This window comes from Asterias rubens, chromosome 10 (assembly GCF_902459465.1).
Source record: "Asterias rubens chromosome 10, eAstRub1.3, whole genome shotgun sequence".
Lineage (NCBI taxonomy): Eukaryota > Metazoa > Echinodermata > Asteroidea > Forcipulatida > Asteriidae > Asterias > Asterias rubens.
Window position 1 is genome coordinate 19,161,666 of NC_047071.1, and position 27,159 is coordinate 19,188,824.

Genomic DNA, 27,159 nt, shown 5'->3' on the forward strand with positions numbered 1-27,159 from the left:
GGTTTAGAACAGAAATAACAATAATGTAACTTGTGAACGTTGCACCCCCAGGGCGCCCCCTAAAAAAAAAAAAATAGCGCCCTCTGTTGGGTCAAATTTATCAGGAACTATAGTCAGAATCCTAGACGTCTACTATTAGAAATGCCAAAAGACTTGTGAACAGATAAAATTGCAGACTAAATCGTGAGAGGCGGGCGGACAAGTCAAAACATAACACACCACCGAGCTCTGCTGCTCAGTCATACTTTGCCAGATTCCACTAAACTAAAGAAGTAAACAATGGTAGATATTTTCAACCTACTGAAGAAAAAATGGCACATCCCGATGAGCTTGAACTGACTGATGCTTTGTTTCAGGCCATTGAACAAGACAGGTTCAGGTAAGTTTCATCAACGCAATCAATTCAATTCAATTCAATTCAATACTGTATTGAATACACTTTATTTCCAAATCCAAACAATTAAACAAAACAATAAGCAGTGAATAAAGAACTATGTTTTACAAGCAAATGGAATAATGATAATACATGAGAAGTAATACTATAATACTACATTTACAAGCAAAGGCAAAATATAAATTACGGAAAACAAGCAAAAAGACATACAGAGCACAAGGTGATGGAGTTGGAGGGGGCCCATAAAAAGCAAAGCTTGTCGAGTATGGAACCCCTAACGAAAGCAATAAATAAAGCATAACAATCAGTTTACAAAAGGAAACAAACAACAATACAGTACGTACTAAAAAAATACTAAGCAATAATTAAGAGATGAACATGAAACAGATAAGCAAAACAAAAACACAAAAACAAGGACAAACTTTACATCAATAATTTAGCAGGATGACAAGTAAGGAGGTGCCTAAATAGATTCATTTAAATCAATCGAATCGTCGACTCGTGACTCGACTCGAGTCGATGACATAAAAGACATGAGTGTGCTGTCAACAAACTGTTAACAGCAGACATTATTATTAATATTTTTATTATTGAGTCGAGACGTGTTTGGCAATTTTGAAAAATTTAGTGTTTTCTCTTTCTGTCAAAATACATTCATGCTTGATTGATGATGACACACTGGTTTGTTTATTAGACTTAGAGAGTAGCGCCACACACTTGTGTGGCCAAAAAGGCTAGCTGTGCTGAACATGCTGTAAATCCCTTTATTCAGCTAGCCTTCCTCCTTCCCTTGGCCACACAAGTGGGGCTAATTAAATTAGCATGATTAAAGAGTAAAGATCAGGGGGCAACAGTCAATGCAGGCCTAGCTTGTATTTTAGTTTCTTTATTTGTTCCGTTGAATCTCTAGACCAATCATCCAGGCCAGCAGCATGCAGTGCATTCCATCCAATTCCAATTCCAAGACACCTCCTAGAACTATTTGTTCCGCTATCGTCTCCATCAACGTGTGAGAGACGATAGCGGAACGAACCATAGTTCTAGGAATACCAAGGCACTAGGAAAATACTAGGCCCTACACATTATATTTAAAATTGAACATATCCATATCAAGCAAATTCCGTGTAAGACAAACAAACACGATTTGTATTTTGTATTACAGTATTACACTCTTGAGTTTATTTAGTTGCGAAAATGTAACTCTCCTCTCCTGATTGCTGCCGGGCGAAAACGTAACTCTCCTCTCCTGACTGCCGCCAGGCCGGAGGGTTACGAGATTTTCTCGAGCGGCAAACGACAATCTGGTCCAACACGTATAAGAATTTGTGTCATGATGTTTGAAAGTGATAAATGGGGTCCCAATCTGGTGACTAGCTGTCAAAATTATACGTGTTGGACCAGATTGTCGTTGGCCGCTCGAGAGAATCTCGTAGCCCTCCAGCCTGGCGACCGTCGGGAGGAGGGTTATGTTATCGCAACTAGAGTTTATTGACAAACTTTATGAAGTTTTTATTATATTAATAGTATCACTTTTCCTTTATTGTGTCCTATTTTAAAGAAAACTAATATTCATTCATTTATCAGTAAAATATGTAAAACAAAATAAAAACAAAATCCAATTAAACCATCAACTATTTTAAAAGCTTTGACTACAATATTAAACTCGAAATGAAACATTAATGTGGCGCATGCATTGCTGGGTTGCTTTAAAACAATCATACTTTTATGAAAACTATAATAACGCAAAACTCTAAAAATCCTTGTATCGGTCGCCATCTTTGATAACAAACAACAGAAACGTACACGCGACTCTCAGCAAATGATAGCTCTTCATCAATCACACAATGCTGAGTATCCATCCTAATTAAAAGGCCAGCTAGTGAATAATTATTTTGTGCTTCCGTGTTGATAAACGGCCTAAAATACTACATTTTTGTACATTTGTCTGGTGAGTTTCAATTGGCTTATTATGTAAGAACGATGTACAATGTGAGCCCACTTGTTTGTAAAGTTATCTAAATGGCAGCGCTGAAAAGGGTCACAACCTGATTGCAAACTAAAACCATTCCTAGTGCCAGAGAGAAACTCATTCTCATCCCAGGGCCATCATTTCCCTGGTGTTCAGTTGTAAACGTGTCTGGAGAAGACGTTGTAACGATATCCTCAAATTTCCAGAGGTATGTCTTAATGGAGCGTGGTGGAGCTATGGCATTGATGTAACCAGTCTTAGTGATGTCATGCATGCTGAAGGGAACTTCAGAGTCACCCCTATGGAATAATAATAATAATAATAATAATAATAATAATAATAATAATAATAATAATAATAATAATAATAATAATAATAATAATAATTGTTTTTTATATAGCCCCTACAGTAGTGCTTTTCACACCGCAGGGCATTCAAAGCACTTCCAACATCATTTCCATGGTCACTACATGGAGTATCAGGCCAGTCAAACCATCTCAGCTCCTTTGGGAGTACAGCCCGTGCAACATGTGCTAATGAGCTAAATCAATCACAAGAACCAACACTTTGTTAGGTCTAACTAAGTGAGATTTACTATGCACACATGACCAACCTGTTGAGTATAACGGTCGCTATTGTACCATCAGGGTGCTTGAATGCAGTCATGTCCAGACTAGTGCTGGAGGATGATCCAAGATCAACACGTACTGAACCCGCTGGGATGAATTTACTGTAGAAACAAACAAAAGAGATCAAGACTGTTCTAGTGAACTTAAGTAAGATTGCGTTGACACCTTGTACAAATCTTATTTGTGAGTAGTGGTGGCTCTGAGTAGAGTTGGTTTGTACTGCTTGACGTTTCAGTCAGTGTGCTCTGACCGTCTTCTGGAGGCTGTTAGTGTTTCAGGACAACATACAGAGAAAATGTTGTGGACCGCTTGAGAATATTACAACTCTAAACTGCCATTAAAATAGAAAAGTGTGTACACTGTAGGTGAGATAACAGAAGTTCAGGGCTGGAATTAATCTTTGAGAAGGGCATTAGGGCAAGGCAATTTTCAAGGATATTGAACGAATAGAGAAACTGCCATTGTAAGCAGGGTGTTCAAACAGTAACATGTTTTTTGTTCTTAAACATCTATCAAGACAACCCTCTATCTAACACCTACTATGTAGATCATTCAAATTACCTAAAGTGGCCCATGTGATAAAACATTGGTTGGTTGTAGAAAACGTCATTCTCAGCATCGACTATAATGGGGCTGTCAACCTCGTTCTTAGCCCAGTTAGGCCCTCCTTGCATGTTCAGGGCCAGGTTCCAATCCACCCAACCACCAACAAAATGATTCAAGTCCTGGAAACAGGATAAATAATATAAAAATGAAATCTGTGAGCAAATGGTTCAGAAATCTTCTTTGAAAAAGCATCTCAAGTAAAAAAAAAAATACTAATTTTGCATCAGGGATTTTTAAGAATATAATTTAGAATTTTACACATACAATAGTATGATGTGTATAAAGCACTGAAATCAAGCATCTGAAAGCACACAACTTTGTGTGATCTTTCATTATTATCTCGCAACTTCGACGACCAATTGGGCTAACAGTTTGTTGGTTTATGCATATGTTGAGATACACCAAGTGAGAAGACTTGTCTTTGACAGTTACCAATAGTGTATGGTGTATTTAACAGGTTAGGAAATGGCAAAGATGTCAATTTTTTTAATCTTCACATTACCTTGATTATATCCAAGCTATAGGCTTCTCCTCTAGCCCAACTGCCTAGAATAACTGGCACTGCAAGTGTCTGGTATCCATCGCAAGCCTCTGTGGCTAGGATAAACTTTTCTGGATAATGGTGGATGATCTGGTCTAATTCGCTGTAGTTGGCTGAGGGAATGTCTGATTGGTACCAATGAAGTGCTATTCCTGATGTGTAGTTTCTTGCCTCTGTATCATCCATAACCTGTCAATATTCAAACTTAACGATGCTAAGCTATCCCCTTTTGCAAATAAATGGCAGACCAGTGCAGTGTCATCTGCATACTTAATCAACTTGTGGTTTGTATTCAGAGATCTACATTCATTGGTTTATAATGTGTAAAGAATGGGAGAATTATAGGCAATGCTTAATTATTGTCCATAAAAATGGAAATTTGCTTTGTTGAAACATGCTCATAACAGTAAAAAGAAATTTAAAATTGCAGAATTAGGCCTTTAAGTTATGCTGAAGAAAAACAAACACTTTGAAACTTAAAACTGTATGCGCAAAAGGGGCCTGCAAAAATGACTTGATAAATAACAATTAACAAGAAAGAACCAGAGAAACAGGCTTCTGTTAAAAATCTGAATATCAAGCAGAAAATAGTTTGCACCAAATGGCATCAGAGATTTGTGAATACATGGATTTAGAACCCACTTTCATTGGTAGTAACCTGATTAAGAAAGTCACCACATCTAAATGAAAATAGATAGGATTTAAAATCAAGAGGTCTGTTTGATATCTTACCGTTTCAGTGTCCTCCAATATCGCAGGTAGATTATCATCATGTGTCATGAGTTTAAGATGTCCATAGCCGTTATCTCTTAGAGCAGGACCTAGATCCATCTTGACAAAGTCTCTCGTAGTATGAGGTTCCATTGCCATACATTGCCATGGGTAGAAAGGAATCAGACCAGCTGTAGGTTCATTCTGGACTGTCAAACCCCACATTGGAACATCCAGGGCGTCATACTCTTTCAAAAACCTGAGAAAGATAAACAATTTCAGGCCAGTATGCTTCATTTTTTAAAGGACAAGGGCACCAAGGGATTTTCTCCTTGAAAGGGCACCGTAGAATATGAGGAACTTTTAGATTTGATGGTCAGGGGGCAATTACCTTCAAAGCCTCGGTGAATTATCAGGCTAGAATTTATGAGATACAATTTAACAAACTTCACTTACAGATGTTATAGTTGTACATGTTGGTGCTAGTTTTCAACTTGCCTTACAACAAGTATTGAAAGACTTTAGGCCTGAAGCCTTTTATGAGGTATCTGAAAGCACACAAATTTGTGCAATAAGGGTATTTTTTCTTTCATTATCATCTCGCAAGTTGACGACCAATTGAGTTCAAATGTTCCACAGGTTCGTTATTTTATGCATTTATGTTGAGACACACCATTGTGAGAAGACTGGTCTCTGACAATTACCAAAGGTGTCCAGTGCCTTTAATGCTTACCTGATGAAGTAGTCCGCCCATGTCTTATAGTACTTCTCCCCAGGTTGTCCAATGAGTCTTCCTTGATTTAAACCATTATGCATCATCTTGTTAGTCTTCATCCATGCTGGGGCAGACCAGGGACTGGCAAAGAGCTTGATCTCTTGATCACTCATTGCCTTAGCTCGCTGAATTATTGGGATCTTTAGAAAACCAACAGTATGAGGAGAGAGAAAAATAACTTTAAGTAAATTCTTCATCAGGATTTCAACAAATCAGTTTACATTTATCTGATACTTTAATACCTTAGAGTAATCAAGTTTGCTCCAACTTTAATACTTATTTCAAATATTATTACGATGTACATATTATTTGAAATTTTAGCTTACATTGAATATCTTTGCACACATGTGCACCTCCTTCAAATGTTCTTTCTAAATCAGTCTCAATTTTTCAATTCATTTTCTCTTTTGTGAGCCTTGGGTGTCTACATTGACAAATAATGTGCTCGGTACAAACTTGTATATCTGCCATACCAATGTTATTAAATTGTACCTTTAAATCTAGATCTTCAGATACTAGGGTAAAGTTGACGAGATCAAAATCTCCATCGTATTCATCATAACTGTATTCCGATAACGAGAAGTCACAGCTGTGGATTGGCACACGTCCCATATTGTATTCAATACCTGTAGGAACACAAACAGGTAAACAAACGTTCCCCGATAGAGATATAAATAGGTTGTTAACAACAGCTCAACAGTTGAACTGCAATGAGCATTCCTTCCTCTGGTGGTAGAAGAAATCTGAGGCTAATCATTTCATTTCATATTGGTTTGCGGTAACAGCATGTTCTTTACCTGGCAAATAGAACTACCAGGCCCCAATTTCATAGAGCTGCTAAGCACAACAATTTGCTTAGCATGTAATTTTTGTCTTGATAAAAAGAGGATTACCAACCAAATTGTCCACATGATTTTCAGGAAAAGCAAACAACAGCTGAGTACCAGTAAATAGCAATATGCAACAAATGGAAATTTGGTTGGTAATCCTGTTTTTATCAGGGAAGAAATTTCATGCGAAGCAAATTTGCGTGCTTAAGCAGCTCTATGAAATTGGGCCCAGATGTTTTGAATTTGTATGCTCAGTTACTTACTTGTAGGTGAAGCCAAGTAATCTCAGGAAAGCAAACTTAACCATCATACTAGCCAATAACCCAATAGAGAGAAGAAGTTTTAAACTTTTAGCTTTCTATGTTGGGGTAAATTGACTTTAGATTCTTATTTTTGAGTAGATACTTTGACCCGCCTTGGGAGGGAGGACGGGGCTACATTTTACCATCTGTCGAGAAGTAAGACTTGAGCAGGTTCTCCTGAGCTTCATTCGATATGTTTAAGATGTTCATGGTTGCGGAGTCTGTGAACGCTCCTCCAAATCCCAAGATGCTCTGGTATTCCTTGGAAGAATCTACTATCAACAGCACCCTGTCCTCTAAAATCAACCACAGATTTGTTTGTGGTTAAAAGTGCAGAACTGAAAGGGTTTCAACTTGGTCTGAAATTATGGTAATTTTTATCAATTTGGCCAACAAAATCCAAAATTTAACTTTTTTTAAACCTCTAAAGGTGTCAAAGGGCTTAACACAACTTTTGTCATCACCCTTACACAAGTTTGTCTGCAGATGATTTCACGAAACACTAGGATTAATCCTATCTTGAGTTAGGATGAGTAACTTAGGACGGGTTCAATGTCCTAACTTCTACATGTATGGATACAGAACTTAACTCATCCTAAGTCCTAAGAGTACTCCTAAGTTAGGAAGGTAAAACATCGACCAGGACTTTTTACTTAGCTTTAGTGGATCGAGGGGACATTTTCTTTTCAACTTGCTTTAGTCGTAATATATCGTAATATATTTGTTGTACATGTTTGGTTTCTGGGTTGAGTTGTAACATCAAATCCATTAAATTCAAGCACATTCTTGATAAACATTGTACATTTCCGAGAGTGAGGGGTCAAAGATGTTATAAAAGATAAATCATAAAAATTAGGCTTCTTACCCATTGGTTTTTCAGCCATGTCTAGCACCGTCTTCAAGAAACGAGAGTCATTCTGACTTGAGGTGTACTCTAGAATCTGATGTGAATTAAAGCTGCCATGTCTCTCTACTGTATCACAGTAATCAGCAGAACACTCGCATACAAAAGAATCCCCCGCTGAGAATTCCTTTTTCATGCATGGTTTGTCTGCTGCATCTATAAAACATAAAAAATACTCATAGAGTGGAAATGTCGGGGCCGAGCGGTTTAGAGCACCGAATTCAAACTCTGGTGTTTTAGATCGGGCAGAGTGTGGGTTCGAGCCCCAGTCGTGACACTTGTGTCCTTACGTAAGACACTTAACTATTGCATTGCGCCACAGCACCTTGTAAACAGCACCTTGTAAACAGCACCTTGTAAACAGCACCTTGTAAACAGCACCTTGTAAACAGCACCTTGTAAACAGCACCTTGTAAACAGCACCTTGTAAACAGCACGCACCTTGTAAACCATTACACGGTGCTAAAGACTACATGTAGGTTTCATATTTCAAACTTCATCCCACTCACTCACCTTGCAGTAAATACTTGGTGCTTATCCTTTGGAAAAAGCGTGTTATAAATACAGTTATATGTAGTTTTAGGCAGTCCTATTGGTGGAAAGGTAGTCTCCGCGACTTTTTTAAAATTAGGTTAACTTTACCAAGCTGCTGGGAATAGCTGCACACTGTAAACATACCGCGACTACCCTGTAAAATCATGCTATGCAAATGTCACACAGTACATGTGTAAGTCTAGGTGGTAACACATGACAGAATGACACCAAATTCAGACACGGTAACTTTCTGCATTGCAGCGGAAGAAAAAGTCTGTTTGGAACACGGCTTCAGACCCATTTTAAAAAGCTGATAAAGACAACTGGAGTTGTAAACGCACGCTCATGAACAGTGCCTTGCGGTAATTTACGCGTAACAATACAGTTACTCCCATAAAACATGTGCACACCTTACAATCAAATAACACTGTTGAATAAACTTACCTACAAGTACCAAGTACCCAAGAAGAGCACATAACAGAAAGAAAAGTCTTTGCATAATTCTAATAAAGTGTCGTTCTCATAAAGTGATGGGTAAGATGAGTCTGCCAGAAAAATTTGTTGTGGCAAGTTTGATTTGATACCAATTCTATTTTACAACTCAGTATGTTTACTCAAGTATACTTAGCTAGAAAAAAAAATCAGATTGTTTTTATAACCATAAAACTTTAACTGCCTAACACACAAAGTATTTTTAAACATACAAAAAAAGTTGTGGTTATCTTGGACACCAGCATAAGTTTTTCCAATGAAATATGTTTTTCATGAAAGTTATCATTGCTGTTGGCTTTTAACAGTTGTGTTCCCTTGACCAGAAAAAAAGCAAATAAAAACTGATACTATTTCACCCGATTATACAAGAGACATGATAGAGTCATTACTCTCCTGCTCTGTAAAATTTCAGAACAAAATATAAGAAAACAGTTACTTGTGTAGATGTTTTTGGAAGAGTTTTTGAGACAAACAGTGATTAGTTTTTTGGGGGGACATTTATGGTCAGCGCGTCAGTTTGTGGCCGGACCTGGGACCCTTAATATCGGTCATTATCTTTAAAGCGATGATAAGTAAATTTTATAAATACCTGAGACCACCAAGTTTTGTACTAACAGGAGGATTGTGCAAACAATTGAGGCCCCTTGATGTTTAAAGGCACCGGACACTATTAGTTAATGCCCAAATAATTATGTAGCATAAAAACTTACTTGGTAACGAGCAATGGAAAGCTGTTGATAGTATAAAACATTGTGAGAAACGGCTCCATCTGAAGTTACTTAGATTTTGAGAAAGAGGTTATTTCTCACTCAAATATTATATTAGGCATCTGAAAGTGAAAGCACATAAACTTGTGAAACAAGAGTGATTTTTCTTTCAATATTTTCTTGCAACTCCGTTGACCAATTGAGCCCAAATGTACATGTTTGTTATTTTATGCATGATGGTATACAATGTCCTTTCTCTATGGATACCAAGTGAGAATCAAGGTCTTTGACAATTATTACCAAACGTGTCTTGTGACTTTAACTAGGTTACACACTAGCAAACACAAACAGTGTTTGATGTACTATTCCTAATAGGAGGTCTAATAATGGTATGATAAATTATTACTATTAGGAAGTCTGAAAGATAGCGCTAGTTGGAACTTACTGACCCTGGTCCAATGAACACTTGTCAGGATGCCCTACCTTTCACCTCTGTTGGAGTTTTCTGTTGAACCTGGTGCAAACACAGGGATCATCCAGAGTAGTATTTTAAGGCGGAACAGAGAGTCAATTTTTAATAGAATTACCTCATTTTTATTAAAGGGTTTTAATACCTTTTGTAGATCAAGTTTTTGGTTCGTGCAACATTCGTTATTCCTCTGTTGAAATATAAAAAATGATCAAAATATTTAAATCTCCTCTAACCAAAGGTCTAGTGTATTAATTGGTGTTACCCTTACACAGATGCAGACCAGTAATTCATCTTTAAAAGGGCAAGGCCATTTTCATTTTGCAAAGGGCACTTCCATTGGAATTTTTTTTAAAGTCTATGGGAACTTTGGAACGGGCACCACCAAGACCAAGACCAGAGGCAATGGAGTCCATGGACTCCATGAAATTCCAGGCCTGTAGATGCGTTTAAGCAATGTATACTCGAATCCTGTGAACCAAATTCACAGGCATAATAACTCAGTTGGGATTGAAACTAATGGCTTTTGCCATTCTAGAGTAGATGTCTTTACCATCTACAATTTGTAGACCACCGCGACTGCCTGGTATTTAGAGGCAGTTCAAATCCTATCGAGTGTCGGCTGCTTGTGCATCACACTCCTTTACAAATTTAGATTGTTCATGGATTGCTATTAAAGGATTTGGGTACTTTTTCAAAATGTCCATAGATTTACATTAAACTTACAGGGTTTGAAGATAATGATAGTGGAAAGTTTCCCTTCAAATATTACTAACTGAGGTGCTGTAGTTTTTGAGAAATGAGTAAAACAATGTCATGAAAATACGTTTGTAAATTATTAAAAAAAATTTCGTCTCATGAGACGAAAATTATTTTCATGACATTGTTTTACTCATTTCCCAAAAACTACAGCACCTCAGCACGTAGTATTTTCAGGGAAGCTTTCTACTATCATTATCTTCAAACTGTGTAAGTTTAGTGTAAATCTGTGGAAATTGTTTTTTGTCTTACAAAAGTTACATAGACCCTTTAAAAACCCAAATGAACAAGGGTAGTTACAGGGCTGCCAAATCTTCCTGATTCTACAGAATGTTCCCTGAAAATAGACCAAACTTTCCATCTACTGATAAACAAATATATAGGGCCTATCTCCCTGATTATGGAAATATTTTCCTATGATACATAAATAAAAGTTTGCGTAATGATAATCTTCAAATGAGTTGGGTGGTTTCAAAAAGAAACGTTAGTTTCAACTCAATGTTTTGATCAGTAGGCATATGCTCTGATCGACTTTTTACCACAAACTTTTCATATCTTATCGTAACTTATAGTATTCCCACCATGCAAAGTTTCAAATCCTACTTTTCATATTATGTTGAATGTACTCTCTCTGATTGCAAGATGCAAATGTTGGCATCTCTGGTCCTAATAAGTACACAGCACTTTGATAACAATTTGTAGTATAATTTACTGTTGATTAATATTATCAATATTCTTATTTTTACACATAGGTTAGCGGAGTCCTTGTTGAAGAAAGGAGCCAGTCCTAACCTGATTCTATCATCTGGCATCAGTCCTTTTCATCTGGCCATCGGAGCTGACACAAGCAATACTCTAGACTTTGTTAAACTACTTCTGGAGCACGATGGCAACCCAAATATAAGGTGGGTGCTACACTGTGGTATCAGGAATGTCAATAGACCCTGTTTCCAATAGCAGTTATGAATGCTTACATTCATTACGCATGGCACCAGACTATTATTTCATCCAGCCTCAGTTTGGTTACAATGAGTTGGAATGAAGTAAAATAAAGATGACCACACCATGATAAAGATCCAGACGTGCAAGCGCTACAAGCTCCCATTGCTGCGCCGCCATTGCTTGGTCACTGGCAGCACATTGTTTTGTACATGAAGGCTTGTTATACATTTATGAATATTCTCCGTCATCCAGGTAAATATCACATTGAAAAATGTTATTATCTAGACAACTGAACTTAGGGCCTACTATTTATAACTGATGGCAGTTTCACATCCTATCCTTGTTATGTGAAAAAAAAAAAAAAAAAAAAAAATTGTGAAAAGGGTGTTTTTCTCATCAATTTGTAAACAGAATTTTCCTGACAGGACGGCATAACATACCAATGTATAGAACACTCACCATTTAACAACTAAAATGAAACTTAAACCAATCTACCTTTAAGTGAGGCTAATTGGGGTCCAAAATTGAGGTGGACAGACCCCCCGAGATTCCTTTTTTTTAAACAAATTCCTTTCCAACCTTCCAATAAGATCTGAAGACGGCCTGACACCTGTTCATGTAGCTGCCACATGGGGGCGCTATCAAGCTCTTAGCCTGCTTCTACGGAACGGTGGAAATCCTGACCTATGTGACGAGGAGGGTGCTACTGCTATTGATTTGGCAAATGAACAAGGGAATACTGAGTGCTACAATGTCATGAGGACTTACAAACCTGACGAGGAACAGGAGGAACCAAATGAGCAGAGTCTAGAAGACGACAATGTTTTCACAGGTAGGTTTTTTCTTCTTCATTGTTGGAGTGCAATAGAAGCTCCCTACTTTATCCCACACAAAAAATAAGAATAAATGGGATCGGGGGACAGGGAAATATAAAAGCTGCTTTTGTGAATGTGATGATCCAATCATGTAAAACAACAATTATGAAAAAATCACACCTTTCCTTAAGTGAAAAACAGTTTAATTGAGCATCTTCAAAAACCTCCTGTTTTATTTTTCCATGTATGTATCATACTTTCATACTTTTTGTTGTGCACTGAACTGAACTGCCATTTTCAAAGACTTCCTTAAAGTTCAACCAATGCTTCCAAGGGTAAAATTGGTTGCAAAAAAGAAAAGTGCATTGATTGTGTCTTTTAACCATTTCATACTTCACCTCGAATATCACTATAATTACAATTATCATTGAATTTTGGACAGAACATCAAACGAGCGGAGCAAGTCGTCAGAGTTTCCGTGAACCTCACCCTGACCACAATTGGCAATTCAGCAACTCATCACTCGACTGCCTCCAAGATTCTACACATCAGTCACTTGATTCCACTGGCCTCTCAGACTACCTCCAAGAATCTTGTATCTCATGTTCTTCCTACTCTGCAGCTCACACTGAACAAGACAAAAAGTACCTGTCAAGATCTTTCTTTCCAGATTTAGTTCCGAGCATTGGGGCAGAGGCTGATAACTATTTTGAGCCCAGTGAGGGTGATTTTTGTCATCCTAAACTCAAAACAGCAAGGAGAGAGTACTTTCGGAATGAGAATTTCAGAACCAGTTTTGGCGTCACAGGAACTAGAAACAAGTCTTCAGGGACTAGTTCAATCCCTGATTTCAAACCACTGAGCCATGATAAAGATTCCGAAAAGATGGACACTAAACTGAGAGAGCATTCCAAGAGCACAAACAACAAAGCAAGTTTCGAAGTTGGCGAAAAGACAAAACCAAGAACAGACAGACGGACGCTTTCAGAACCGAAACAAGTCTTGGTTGGACAAAGTGAGTGTCGTTCAGAAATATTGGAGACAACACAGAGGGAAAAAGGCATCAGATCAAATCTGACTGTTGGTGGAAGGAAAGTACCGTCTAGAAGAATTTTTTCAGAATCAACACCGGTTTTTAAGGAAAGTGAAAGATGTTTGGAAATATTTAAAGGTAGTGGTAACTCTCCAGTGTCCGTGTTACAAGATGAAGATGACACGACTGATGAATCTGAGCTGTCTTCTTGTGATCGAACTCTGTCATCTAAGGAACTTGAAGAAGCCCTGAGTGAGAGCTGCCATGGCCTGGATCTAACCTCCCCAGACCATCCCACCGTCTTTACAAAAATCTGCAGCTCCCAAAGCGGTGAAACCCCACCCTTGGACAAGACTGTTATATATATACCATCAAGAAGATCAACTGCTTTGATCAACAAAAGTCTTCTCGAAGAACAATCGACTGAAGTGTCGCTTGAGAGTAGAGTCTCTAACACAAGTGATGAAAGCTCTGCGTATGTTACTTGCCAGAGTGATGACATGTTTTCTTGCAATAGCAAGAAGCAGATCCCGGATAAGTCGAAGAGGAATTCAAGGAGAGTCACTTTCAGTGATGACTCTGAATCTTTCATGAAAGTACCCAAAACAACTCATTGTAATGAAGCCAGGGATATGGATGTAAGACGCAGTGATCAGGATAAAATGCAGGGTAAGAATCTGTCGCAGCAAACTTCACAGCAAGATCAAAGACAATTCGTTGAGGAAGCCAGCAGTTCATTAGAAGACAGTTTGATTACATCTGATGAGGATTCCCTTTTGCCTAGTAGAGAGCAGTACGAGAGCTCATGTAGGCAAGGGAGCCAGGTTAGTGACGACTATGGTTGTGCCACAACAATCGGAAGAGTTGCCTTTCAAAGGTGCGAGACCTCAGAAGACCCTCAGTCATTAAACCTTCTAAGACCAGGCAACGTGTCCGAACAAGAAGACATTGAGACCTTATATCATGATCCTCAAACTGGAACTACTTTAATTGAGCGCCAGTGTCCCTCAGCCATGTCCACCCATCAAGACATGTCCGTCTTAGAGTACAGTATCATCTCAAGCGATGACACAATGCTGTATGACTGGAGAGACTTCCAGATGGAGGAGGATGACGAGCAGCTTGAGGCTCCTTCGCTGTCTCAGGAACTTCTAGAGTTGACAGATAACGGAATAAGAGAAATGATGAGGAAGTATGGGGAAGAGGCTGGTCCTATTACGTCGACCACTCGTCTGGTTTACTTAAGGCATTTAGCTAAAATGCAAGAGGATCCAAGCTTTGCTAAGCGAGCTGCAAGCAGACATAATACAGAGGGTAAGAAAACCAAACAACTGTTTATTATATAGAAAGGTTTGTCGTAACACCATGTAATGATAATCTCTAGAGTTGGGGTTGTTCTGAACCATTTATTAAACAATTTTGTCTTTATAAATTTTTACTGATCTCTTTGAAAAAAATCACAGACGTATTTTTCCTGGCATACACAAAGTTTACAGTGCTAACACACATTGGTGTATATAGGTAAAACCAAAATTAACATTTGTTATCCCCGATGCAAACTTCTATCTGTCTCAATTTGTTTCCTTGTTTAAATATTTAATCATAGTCTGTGTTGGTTAAAACATTTTCAGTCTTCTTTTCAGTTGCTTTTAAGCTTTTAGTTCCTTTAATTTGTTTCACTTTTATTAATGAAAAGAAGTCGAAAAGAAGTCAATAAGAACAATTAGTTTTGCCTTTTTTTCACCTGCATTGCATGTAATGTCTTTTGCACAAAATCTTTAGAAAGCTATTTAATACCACTAACATGCACTTAGACCTAAATGGATACAATGTACAGCCTGATCACGAAATCAATTCCACGAAGAGTTTTTGTTCTTTTTTTATCCCAGGTTTCCGATGGGAACTAGCGGAGTATCTAAACACAGGTCACCTGAAAGAATCGCACCACACGATGGTAGCAGAGGAGCAGTTAATGGTCGCACCATTCCAGATACCCGACCAGTCTCGCAAATGGCGCGAAGGAACCCTCAAGTCTTCCTTTAACTACCTGTTGTTAGATCCAAGAGTTACCATGGACCTACCTGGGCGCTACACACAACTCACTGAGCTAGAAACATTCCGGGTATGGAATCATTTCTTCATAGAGTGCCCTTTACCAATGTGAAATGCCTTGGTGCCCTTGCCCTGTCAAAAACAAAGCTTACAGGCCTGTATCAATTATGAAATTGTCCAAGTTCTGCTAAATGTGTTTTTTTTTTAGCATGGGGTATAATTGCTGTGTGAAAAGAGGTACAAGAACATGGTATTGAAAACAAATATAAAGAGAGCATGAGGAAGAAAACATAACAAAAAACACACTTAGGTTGCTATGAGAGAAATGTGTGTAACCTAGCTGGGCTAAAGCAAATGGCTGATGACATAGCAGCTGTACTGACTATAAACTAGAGTTATGCCACATAATGGGAGAGAATCAATTTGACTAATTTGACCCAAAAAGTGATAATTTGATAACTGAATGGAAAATGATCCCTATTCAACTTTCTCATTGATGATATTCAACCATTCTTCATATCAACATTGCATTCTGTAGGTATTTGTTGCTGCAACGTTTTACATAGGGAAAGGGAAGCGTGGGCGACCCTATGCACACTTCTATGAAGCTCTTTCTTCAATGAAACCACCGAAAGATAAAGACGCTGACAAATCAGCGAAAGCTGCAAAGAAGCAAGTAAGCATTCAAATATCTAACATCTTTAAACACAATAATGTTATTGAATTATATTTGGGTTGTTTTTTTAATTAGTCTTTTGGGCTTGTCTTTGTGAAAGAAGGGATGCCTTTTATGCATGTCTTTAGAAATGAGGTAACCTATAATGGGTATTTTGTAACTTGTGCAGATGTTTGTTTATTTGGTTTAGATGATCTTCCCGCAAACTCCCACTAGGGGATATAAACGGCAAGCTGGCAACAGCCAATCTCTCTCAAACAAACACTGGTTATAGCCAGCTTATAAAAGACCTCGATACCACTCTTTTATTCCCTCAATCTATACTTTTGCTGTTTGAGTCCATGGTCGGTGATCTACACATACGTATAAAGCAGTCAAAATTTACACACACAAAAACAAGAGAACTTCTGATCTTCTCTGATAGCCAAGTCCCATATCTTGATAATTACTTGCCTTGTTTTTAAAGGTGTTGTTATTATTAAATGTTCTAAATCTGTGTTTGTGTTTTTGACAGCCTGGTGCCAAAGTAAATCACATCTTAGACATATGGTCAGCTGGTCTAGGAGTAGTGTCACTACACTGCTTCCAGAGTGTCATACCAGTAGAGGCATACGCAAGAGAAGCATGCATGGTGGAAGCTGTAGGTCAGTATCATCTTTTCCTTTTCATCTTGTTAGTTTTTCACAAAGAAGTTGTTTGGAAATTTTGTATACGGAGCTTTAAAAGGAAGGTATGTGTTTGGGAATGACTTTTAGAATTAATGGCAGTAAAACTTTTGGTAAGAAGGCTACAACAGCTGTCGATAGTATACAAACTTTTGAGAACATTTTTACTGCAAAGTTTGATAAAAAAAATTACAAAAGCTAAGCATATATGTTGTAAAGCGCTGGCTAAACGGTGAGTACGGGTCCTGGCTGAATAAAGGTGTAGAGAGCAAACGTCTTACAGGTTTAGCAGCAGACTCAAGACTGTCTCGTGGTTGGCACGCTCGCACAGACCAGCCACCGGCACGGTGGGGTGACTTTTTTTTGTGTCCATCAATGCTTTTAAATAACATCCATGTTTACTACATGTTTACAACAGCACTACACATAGTTCAACTTGCTTGAATAACTTTGACCCGCTCTGAGTATGAGTTTCTTCTGTTCCTTCATAATAGGTCTGAGTCGATTAACAAATATCAAGAAGGGTGATTTCTATGGTCCATCTTCAACATGGCCTGTGAGACAGAGAAGACAGATGGGCGTGTTCCTTCTGAAGAAAGCCTGCCAGATCTTCCTGATCGAAGGAGAACGACAAATTCGACCGGTAGACATCGCTGTTGGTCAATAAACGTCATCTGTAGTTAATATTGTGACAATTGCAGGAAACAAACACACTCACTCGGACGGCTACAGGCGGGCTCGAGTATGGCTTTTCCAAGTGATTCAGTCTTGCATAAGGGTGGCCAGTTGTTCTATTGATTCTAAACTGGTGTCCTTTTGCAGCACCCCGATCATGCCGGTGTAAGACATTTTTGATCTTCAACGTCTCCAGGAATTAAAACACACATTTTGTTTGCAATTTCGTCCCCTATTCGTTTGCCGTCCATGTAAAAAACTCAAAAGTATTTCTTTGACCAGGTCCAACAAGTCTCTCTGAATTTGCAATGATCAAATCTGAGAAAAATTATTCAATGTGCCAAAGTAAAAAAAGAAAGAAAAAGAAGGTGCCTGGAAGATTACTTACCAGTGTAAAACCTTTTATGAAAGAAGTTTTCTGATTTATACTTGTATTCTTTAGGAAATTTAATCAGTTGAAAGTTTGTTGTTTGAGTTCATACTGTCAATCACTGAGGTGAGGTAGAGGAGCATTTACCCACAAATTCCATCGCCATTTCCAAGTTTATGCGCACACACAGAAAAATGTTTGTAAATGTGTAAACCGAGGACATCCCATGGTTTGGACTTCTACAATCGTTTTTCCGGATGTTCACCTACAAACACACGGTCACTGTGTTCCTCTACACTTTCAAAAACGAAGCATACAGGCCTGAACTAGCAAATGATGGTTCTGTGCATACAATTGGCCAATCATGTGCTTTCTAAACGAAAAAAAAACAAAGCTTAGAGCAAACTTTGCTAGCGCACTACCATTGTTGTTTGTTTTAAGTTATTGTTATTACTTTTTGATAGATCTTGAAATGTAATATTGTAATAGCAAACCCCTCTTTCAACCATTCAATGTATCATTTCATTGTAAATACAGTAAACTATTATAATAATAATAATAATAATAATAAGACTTGTAATGCGCACATATCCACCCTGCTGGGTGTTCAACTATTGCCATTGTACTTACCATCTTTCTTTGCGTTTAAAGGTACTGGTCACTATCGGTAATTACTATAAAAAACTGTTAGCATAAAACAGTTGTTAATAGTATAAGACATTGTGAGAAACGTCTCCCTCTGAAGTAACATAGTTTTTGAGAAAGAGGTAATTTCTCACTAAATTAATAAAAAAGACTTCAGGCCTGAAGCCTTTTATTGTGCATCTGAAAGCACTAAAAAGTTGTGCAACAAGGGTGTTCTTTCTTTCTTTCATTATTCTTTTGCAGCTACAAAAATGTTCACAGATTTGTTACTTTGTGCATATGTTGAGATACACCAAGTGACAATACTGGTCTTTCACAACATTACCAAAGGTGTCGATGCCTTTAACTAGACTTGTGCATTCTGAACGTGTATAATATTTCATTTAAATTCTATTAACATAACTTTTGTACAAATTAAAAGATGTCTGTGCTCTTCAATAAAGAACATTTTAGGGTGGGAGGTGTCAAATATTTTATTTTTTATAACTCTTTGTTTTTTAACAAGCCAAACTTGCAAAATGTACCATTGCATAAACTAATATTTTGTTAATATTCCTTTGTTTTCCTTCCACAATTAATGTCTTTAATACCGTAAAGTTGCAATAAACATTCTACAGCTTTTTGACAATTAAGAATCAAACATATTAAAATATTTTTGATTTTCACTTTCTGCTGTTTATGGTGATTTTTTATTTAACAACTCACCTGTGAAACAAGAAATTCTTTCAAAAATTAGGACGTTTTTCATTGAAACCTTCACATCTACCATGCTGAGATTATGCAGTTCTGGGGGTGGAATTCGATAGTTAACTTTGTGTAGGAATTGTGTTATTCAATTGCCAAATTAATGGATCTTTATTTTGTACAAAAAAAAATCATCCATCACATGCTTTTTAACAAATTGTTCTCGATAATTTTTATGTACTTTTTAAGTACTTTATTTTGCTAATTGTTTGCTGCTAATAAAATCAAGCATCTTTAATAAGATAATGAAGTTGTTTCATATCTGTTTGTTAAATTAATTGCTTTTGTGCCACTTAAATAAAATACATTTTTTATAATAATTCTTATGGGGAAAGATTTTGGTAGGGAGGGTAATTTCAATGTTAAAGTTCACATCCAAAGGGAATTGAAAGGACCAATATCAAGTAAATTCAAGTCAAAAGTGGTGGGGGGGGGGAGTGGTTATTTCCCCTCTGATACTACTAGGGTTCTATCAAACTTTTAACAACACAACAAACATAAAATGTATCACCAAATGCAGCCAACCGGCTTTTTGGGGTGTGTGTGGCCAGGTCGCAAAGCATGCAAGCAATGGGACCATGCATGTTACAATTGGGGATAAATTTTAGGAAGAAAAGTGAGTGAGAAAAAAGTTTCAGACAACAAATCGGGAACCTGAAAATCACCTTAACTTTTCGACCACTTGAGGGCGCTGTTCGAAGTAAACAACCACAGCTGACTCTAAAAACGTGCTCGTTAAAATTTAATGTGTAGGGGAGGCTGTTTTTGTGCCAGTTTTGTGCATGGATTTTGATGAGCCGTGAAATGGCTGATAACATCTATTTGTACGTTCCAAATGTTATTGGTAAGAAGCATTTTATCTTAACACGTTTGTGTATTTTACCAATAATTTAGCACAGTCTCTCACTTGTCATAAAATGTCAGTTTCATTTAATCATTACAATTACATTGCACTTTTTACATTGCAATTATGAAATAAACACATTATCACCCGATATGTCAAGCACGTGGCGTCGTCGGGACTCTCTTGAGTGTTGTTAGTAGAAATAGAATGGGAAAGGGTCAGGTTAGGGAGTTTCATTCCATCAAGATCTAGATGTACATATTATAGTATTATTACTCTCAGAACTAGAATAGAACTGGAACAACCTTCCAGTTAATCCTGCAGCTTTCCCGTCCCTTGACGCCTTCGAACTGATGTTAAGGGATTTTAAGGAATTTTGACATTCTCGGTCGTAGGACCGATAATGTCAATACACATGTACTTTCAAAAAAGAAGTACAGCGCCCCAGTTACTGGGTCTACCACATCTCCAGCTTTTTACTTGCAACTGCACATAATTTCATCTGTACCTGACACAAATTCCTGTTGCCTAAGTCAACCCATGTGCTCACACGCAGTGCGTACATCTTCAATCATTTGAAGGCTGCACTTTTCAAGGAAGAAGAAGAAAAAGAAAACTCCTTGGTTCGTTCCGCTATTGTCTCCACGAACGATAGCGGAGAGACAATAGCAGAACAAACCTCGAGTTCTAGTAAGAAGTGGATCTACGTCATATAGTTACGTAGACATGCTCGGACCTCCATTTTTAGAGAGTTGGAAATAATTTTGTTGTTTTTGTCTCTGCAGGCTATGTGAGGCTACTCCTGATAGTCCTGGCCTGGTTTTATCTGAGCTATCCACTCCGGTTTATCGGCTTCTACTTGACATCAGTCATTCTAGATGGTAAAGAAGTTGTTCAAATGCTAGCCCCAATCACGGACTCCTTTCGTTTGTACACTACTGACAATGAACGGAGTTCGTGCCAATAACAATAATAATAATATTGAAGTCTTATTTATAGCGCACATATCTACCAACAAGGTACTGAAGGCACTTGGGCTGGATACAAATTCTACTCCTACTAGAACTATGAGGTTCATTCTGCAATCGTCTCCACAATTTTCTGAGTGTTTCACCAGACTTACTTTTTGATTTCAAAGTTGAGCATTAATTTTTGCGACTTTTAAAGGGAAGGTACATTGTTTGGTAATTGTCAAAGACCTGTCTTCTCCATTATTGTATCTCAACATAATCATAAAATAACATGGCTATGAAAGTTTGAGCTAAATTGGTCATCGAAGTTGCGAGAAAATGATGAGAGAAAAAACACCCTTGTGGGACGAATTTGTGTGCTTTCAGATAGGAATAAAAGACTTCTGGCTAGGTAGAAATCTTGTATTTAGTGAGAAAATTATCTCTTTCTCAAAATCTATGCTACTTCATAGGGAGCCGTTTCTTACAATGTTTTATACTATCAACAGCCCCCCAATGCTCGTTACCAAGTCATTCTTTTAGTTAATATTTGTTTTGAATAAATACCAAACGTGTACCTTCCCTTTAAAGAAGTAGCCTAGTAAACTTGCCGGCACAACCATGTGGAAAATCTTTTTAAGGAGTATCTGTTAAAAGAGCCGATGTGGTCCAACTTTTTGTTTCAAACAGTATTCATCTCTTAGACAAGTAAAGTAGAGTAAGAGAGAAATTATTTGGATAAGAGCAAAAAGACATAAAATAAGGGCGTTTATGTATGACACTTTAGGTATTCTTTATGGCCTTTGATGATTTTGTATATATACCTGTATTGGGTGTTGATATGAGACTTCCCTATCAATTCTGATCAAGTGGTTTTGTTTTTATGTAGATTTGGATGGAGCTGTTGCAAGAAGATTGCACCAGACATCAACATTTGGAGCTTGGGTGAGAAATAAATAATTGTTGATGACATTACGACAAATGGCCATGCTACACCAATGAACAAGTTCGAGTGAGTGACTTGACCAGAAAGTATTATGAGCTCTCGAATTGACAAAAGTCAACCATGCTCCAGTGCACGGTTCGATATATGGAGGTACCCCCATGGTTCGATATAGTCAATCTCCCTGTGTTCTATGGTTTCTGGTTAGTCTAGTTGGTCTAGTGAAGTCTAGTTGCCACCCAAAGTTTGTTTGTTTGTTTGTTTGTTTAGATGATCTTCCCATCAAGGGAACTCGGCAAACTCCCACAAGGGGATATAAACACCAAGCTGGCAACAGCCAATCTCTTTCATACAAACATTGGTTTAACGTCTATGATTATGAATTGCACAAATCAAGAAATTGTGATTCAGTAACTAGACGTCAACATTTATTCAAGTCCATGTGAAATCAGCGGTTATCGGGGGGGGGGGGGGGGGGGGGGGGGGGGGGTTCGAACCTACAACCTTGTGATTGCAAGTCCTGCAGTCTAACCACTTGACCACTGTTGGTCTATGTTGTTAATCTTGGCCCCAATCAGTCAATGATAATATTTAATCATCTTTTATGCTTTGCTATTGGTGGTTTGACCTATGGACTGGAAATATCAATGAAGCATGATGGTTGGGATTGAAATCACTTTGATCAGGTTTTAAAATTGATATGTAATCATGATGGAAATATGATGTCAAAGTTTGCAGTCAATTGTTAAAACATGGTTCCCGGAAAGTAAATGTTCCCTACTTGTACCCTTTGTAATAATGGCATGGCAAACGAAGTAAAATTTTCAAAATTATGCGGAATTTGCCCTTTTGGCTTTAAAACCCCAAAACTTGGATGATGTAAACATAGGCCTACAACTTATTTTCTTTATTTAAAAAATATGTTTTAAAAATGGTAGACAGATAAAAATGTATTTTTGGTTCTATTTTTGTAGCTCGATGTTGTCATTGATAATATTGGACGAGGGATGATTTGGAGTCAAGTTTTTCAGGTAAACCTTGTTTTCAATTTTTGGAAATCATACAATTTGACCATAATATTCTTTAGGCCTATAAAAATGGTTTCACTAATGTTACATTTGTTCGATGGTGAAGGCTGGAATTATAATGAGTAATGAGACGGAAATATCAAACTTAAAGGGAAGGTATACACTTGGTTATCACTCCTAAAATTAATGGCAACAGAAACTTTTGGTTAGAAGGTAACAGCAGCTTTCGATACTGTAGGCTTATAGCATTTTCTTGAGAAACATTTCACTTCGAAGGAATGTGGTTTTAAAACCTTTTTTTATGCACCAAGTTTTGAATCTGAGTTCGGGATTATTCTTCCTGGATGGATTTTTACTCCAGATTTTTGGCGCTATCTGTGGTATGCGAGGACCTTTTAAATTGAATATTATTGTACACATCAACATTTATGTACGATAAAAATAATCAAATGGTTCCAATACTAAATGTTGCCTTAAAGACACTGGACACTATTGGTAATTGTCAAAGACCAGTCTTCTCACTTGGTGTATCTCAACATATGCATAAAATAACAAACCTGTGGAAATTTGAACTCAATTGGTTCGCCGAAGTTGTGAGATAATAATGGATGAAAAAACACCCTTGTCACACGAAGTTGTGTGCTTTTAGATGCTTGATTTGGGGACCTCAAAATCTAATTCTGAGGTCTCGAAGAAAATTACTTCTTTCCCAAAAACTACATTACTTCAGAGGGAGCTGTTTCTCACAATGTTTTATACCATCAACAGCTCTCCATTGCTCGTTACAAAGTAAGTTTTGATGCTAAACATTATTTTGAGTAGTTACCAATAGTTTCCAGTGCCTTAGCATTGGAGTATCAGAATTCTTTACTGAAAGGTATCCCTGTATGACATGGTAAACTCAGTCGAAGAATGGACTCATTTATCATTATTTGTTTGTTTTAGTGGGGGTGTTTTGTTTCGGCATTGGAGTGGTGTGTTCTAGTTTGTACACATACTGCGGGAGCACAGTGGAAGTCAAGTTACAGTGAAGTACCATGGCTTGTTAGAAAAGTTATGGCAAATGGTGAGTTTGTAAAATGTTGCAGCTAAAAATGCACCCCATCTAATAAATGTGCCTGACTTAACTGTTATTTTAGTACAAAGTACAGTCTAGGATCTTTGAGGGGAAATAGGCCTACTCTCTTAAGACTTGGACTGATAACCTTTGATCATAATTGTCATAATTTTATAAATTATTTTTAATTTTGCGTTCAAGAAAGATAAAGCGGTTGTTTCATTATTAATAGGATTTAAAGAGTGTTTTAATGTTTTTTCTATGAAATTTACTCAATTTCATGGATGAATTCATAAAGGTGTAGAACTTTACTTGTGAATCATTTTTAGAAATATTAACTAATTTCCCTTTAACATTCTTTGTAGGTTTTCGAACCCCAATCGGGCTGTACACAGTATGGTGCCTTCATCTATTACCACTTTGGTTATACGCACACAAGACTGGTGTCCTGACTGCACACATTCCAAGAAGTGTTGTGTATTTTGTGATAGGCATCCTCGTTTTTGGAAGAGCTGTTTGTGCTACAGTAGAGGTACCATTACTTACTCACTTAAGCTAAATTAAAGACACTGGCCACTATTGGTAATTGTCAAAGACCAGGCTTCTCACTTGGTGTATCTCAACATATGCATAAAATAACAAACCTGTGAAAATTTGAGCTCAATTGGTCATCCAAGTTGCAAGATAATAATTAAAGAATAAAACACCTTGTCACACGAAGTTGTCAGATGCTTGGTTTCAAGACCTCAAATTCTAAATCTGAGGTCTCGAAATCAATATTTTATACCATCAACCTCTCCCCATTACTCGTTACTAAGTAAGGTTTTATGCTAATAATAATTATGATTAATTACCAATAGTGTCCACTCTCTTTAGAGGGAGGGTATACCTTTGGTTAGTGCTCAAAAAATGGGTTTAGAGAAAGGGATGAACATAAAACCAATCTGAGAGCATGAAATGTTCTGGTTATTATTTCATGAAGATGGGCCAATGTCATAAAACTGTTGCACGAAAAGCTGCTAAAATCAAATTGAGTCGGTCACCAGCCAATGCATAAAATAACAAATCTGTGAAAATTTTGACTCAATTGGTCATCGAAGTTGCAAGAGAATAATGAAAGAAAAAACACCATTGTTGCACAAATTTGTGTGCTTTCAGAAACCTAAAAAGGGCTTCAGGCCTGAAGTCTTTTAAGATTCAATATTTGATTAAGAAATTAACCTTTTCTTAAAAAAATGTGTAACTTCAGAGGGTTCTGTTTCTCACAATGTTTTATACTATTAACAGCTCTCCATTTCTCTTTACCAAGTCAGTTTTTTATGCTAACAATTATTTGGAGTAATTACGTATAGTGTCCAGTGCCTTTAACTTTACTGTTCCAAAGTAAATTAAACAAAGTCCTATTTTTCTTTTCTTTTTTTAACTTGGCCACATGACCATGGAATGACTTAACAACAGAAACCTTTAATATTTCACAGGTGTATTGCATCTGGGCACACATCCAGCAACTAATCAACACTGACATGGGCGGGAAAAATGTTCCCAAAGGAGAAAAAGACCAGCACCCAGAGCTGCTGAAGAATCTTGGCAAGTAGTAAATGTAGGATATGAAACTTTGCATGATGGAAGGATTTGAAACTTTGCATGAAAGACTAGAGAGGTTTGCGGTAACATCATGTGAAAATCTCTTTTGAATAGTGTTGTTCTGAATAAAGGACCTGTAGTTAACAACTCAAATTGTTTTGATCAGTATGGTCTGATCATCTTCAGGAGAATGCTGGACTCTTTTGCTGTAGTAAATGTATTTCACCACATGCATGTGAGGGACAGGAAGATCTGGGGGTAGACTGGTCCCCAGTCCTTATCTGCAAGGATAAGGACTGGTTTTAGTTTATGTATAGTGGACATGTATGCCAAATTTAACTGAGAATCTCCAGAACCAAGATGACCCATGTGAAATGATGCGAGGTCACGTGGGCTCAACCGCAGATCTCTGGCCTAATTCACGAGCCTTAAAGTGTGACGTCAGATATGCAGGCTAGATCTGGGGATACTTCTCTTATTTTTTCTATGGTCACATCAATGACCGATGACACCACTTGGTATAGAAGAAGACGTAGGGCGCCCTCTAGCACTCATGTGTATACAGTAGGCACACAGCATCTTGAATAATGGATGATAGGAGTTAAGCCTTGCTATTTGTTTTGCCGCAAACCGACTGAATTATTTAGTGCAGACATAAAACTGCATTGTTATGACTCCTGGTTGCTGAGTTGGCCTTCAGATGCATTATTTTGTTGAAGAGGATAAGTATAGTCATGGCAAGAGCAACTCCTAATGATACCAATGGATGTAGAGACCGAAAACAGATTATGCACTCACTCTGTGCAATTATTTATAGACTGTACAAAAGAGTGTTACACACTGCACTAGGATCTTGATTTCGAATGAGATCTTTTGAAGAGGCAGTATTCTTTATTTTGGGATGATGGTTTTATGGGTTGGGTGAGAATGGATGTTATGGTGTAGTCCAACTCATTAGACGATGACCGATGGTGTTATGATCTGGGCCCAATTTCGTAGAGCTGCTTAAAAGCAGAAAACATTTTTTAAATGTGAAGTGTTATTTTGTCAAGTAATCTATTTCTGCTTACCAACATTTGTCTGTGCTCAGCTACTTGTTGTGCTTAAGCAGCTCAATGGGCCCTGAAGTAGGCCTAGCTGGTTTTTGAAGGAGCAAAAAGTTCACTGAAAAAAAAGGTTCAGGAATAAAATCTTTAAATATTTGAATGAAAAATTTTCTCTTTCTCAAAAACTATGTTACTTCAAAAGGAACCGTTTCTCACAATGTTTTATACTATCAACAGCTTCATTGCTCGTTAACAATTATTTTGAGTAATAACATAAGTTTCCAGTGCCTTTAAAATGACATTTTGGCCAGACGATCGACACAACCTCGTCACTTTTCTCATCCGCATAATTAACCCAAACCGCTCAAACTAACTCAAGTTCCAAGACCAAAACTTGTCTCTAGATCTGTAAGGAAGCTGTTAGTTGAAATTAAATTTAGGCTTGAGTTGCTCCTGCAAACCGTCTGT

General features: G+C 37.5%; 2 protein-coding genes across 2 annotated transcripts; both read left to right on the plus strand.

Moving 5' to 3' along the window:
• Positions 1-198: 198 nt before the first annotated feature.
• LOC117296086 (protein phosphatase 1 regulatory subunit 12A-like) lies at positions 199-18,572 on the plus strand. The gene is made up of 8 exons (XM_033778959.1): positions 199-379; positions 11,375-11,527; positions 12,155-12,396; positions 12,822-14,726; positions 15,302-15,534; positions 16,003-16,140; positions 16,655-16,784; positions 17,300-18,572. The coding sequence occupies exons 1-8, from the start codon at positions 312-314 to the stop codon at positions 17,470-17,472; spliced, it is 3,042 nt and encodes a 1,013-aa protein (XP_033634850.1). The 5' UTR covers positions 199-311; the 3' UTR covers positions 17,473-18,572.
• A 1,393-nt stretch (positions 18,573-19,965) lies between these two features.
• On the plus strand, positions 19,966-26,758 carry LOC117295984 (CDP-diacylglycerol--inositol 3-phosphatidyltransferase 1-like). Its single transcript, XM_033778813.1, has 7 exons — positions 19,966-20,083; positions 20,869-20,964; positions 21,923-21,978; positions 22,951-23,007; positions 23,950-24,070; positions 24,427-24,593; positions 25,540-26,758. Exons 1-7 carry the CDS (start codon positions 20,032-20,034, stop codon positions 25,654-25,656), a joined length of 666 nt encoding a protein of 221 aa, XP_033634704.1. The 5' UTR covers positions 19,966-20,031; the 3' UTR covers positions 25,657-26,758.
• Positions 26,759-27,159: the final 401 nt, after the last annotated feature.

Excerpts from the sequence above, each read along its gene's own strand:
- LOC117296086 (XM_033778959.1), top strand. The coding sequence starts at position 312 with ATGGCACATCCCGATGAGCTTGAACTGACTGATGCTTTGTTTCAGGCC. Across the intron at positions 14,727-15,301 it reads AAGCAGACATAATACAGAGG|GTTTCCGATGGGAACTAGCG; the intron begins GTAAGAAAACCA and ends TTTTTATCCCAG. Across the intron at positions 16,141-16,654 it reads CGAAAGCTGCAAAGAAGCAA|CCTGGTGCCAAAGTAAATCA; the intron begins GTAAGCATTCAA and ends TGTTTTTGACAG.
- LOC117295984 (XM_033778813.1), top strand. The coding sequence starts at position 20,032 with ATGAGCCGTGAAATGGCTGATAACATCTATTTGTACGTTCCAAATGTT. Across the intron at positions 20,965-21,922 it reads GACATCAGTCATTCTAGATG|ATTTGGATGGAGCTGTTGCA; the intron begins GTAAAGAAGTTG and ends GTTTTTATGTAG. Across the intron at positions 21,979-22,950 it reads CATCAACATTTGGAGCTTGG|CTCGATGTTGTCATTGATAA; the intron begins GTGAGAAATAAA and ends CTATTTTTGTAG.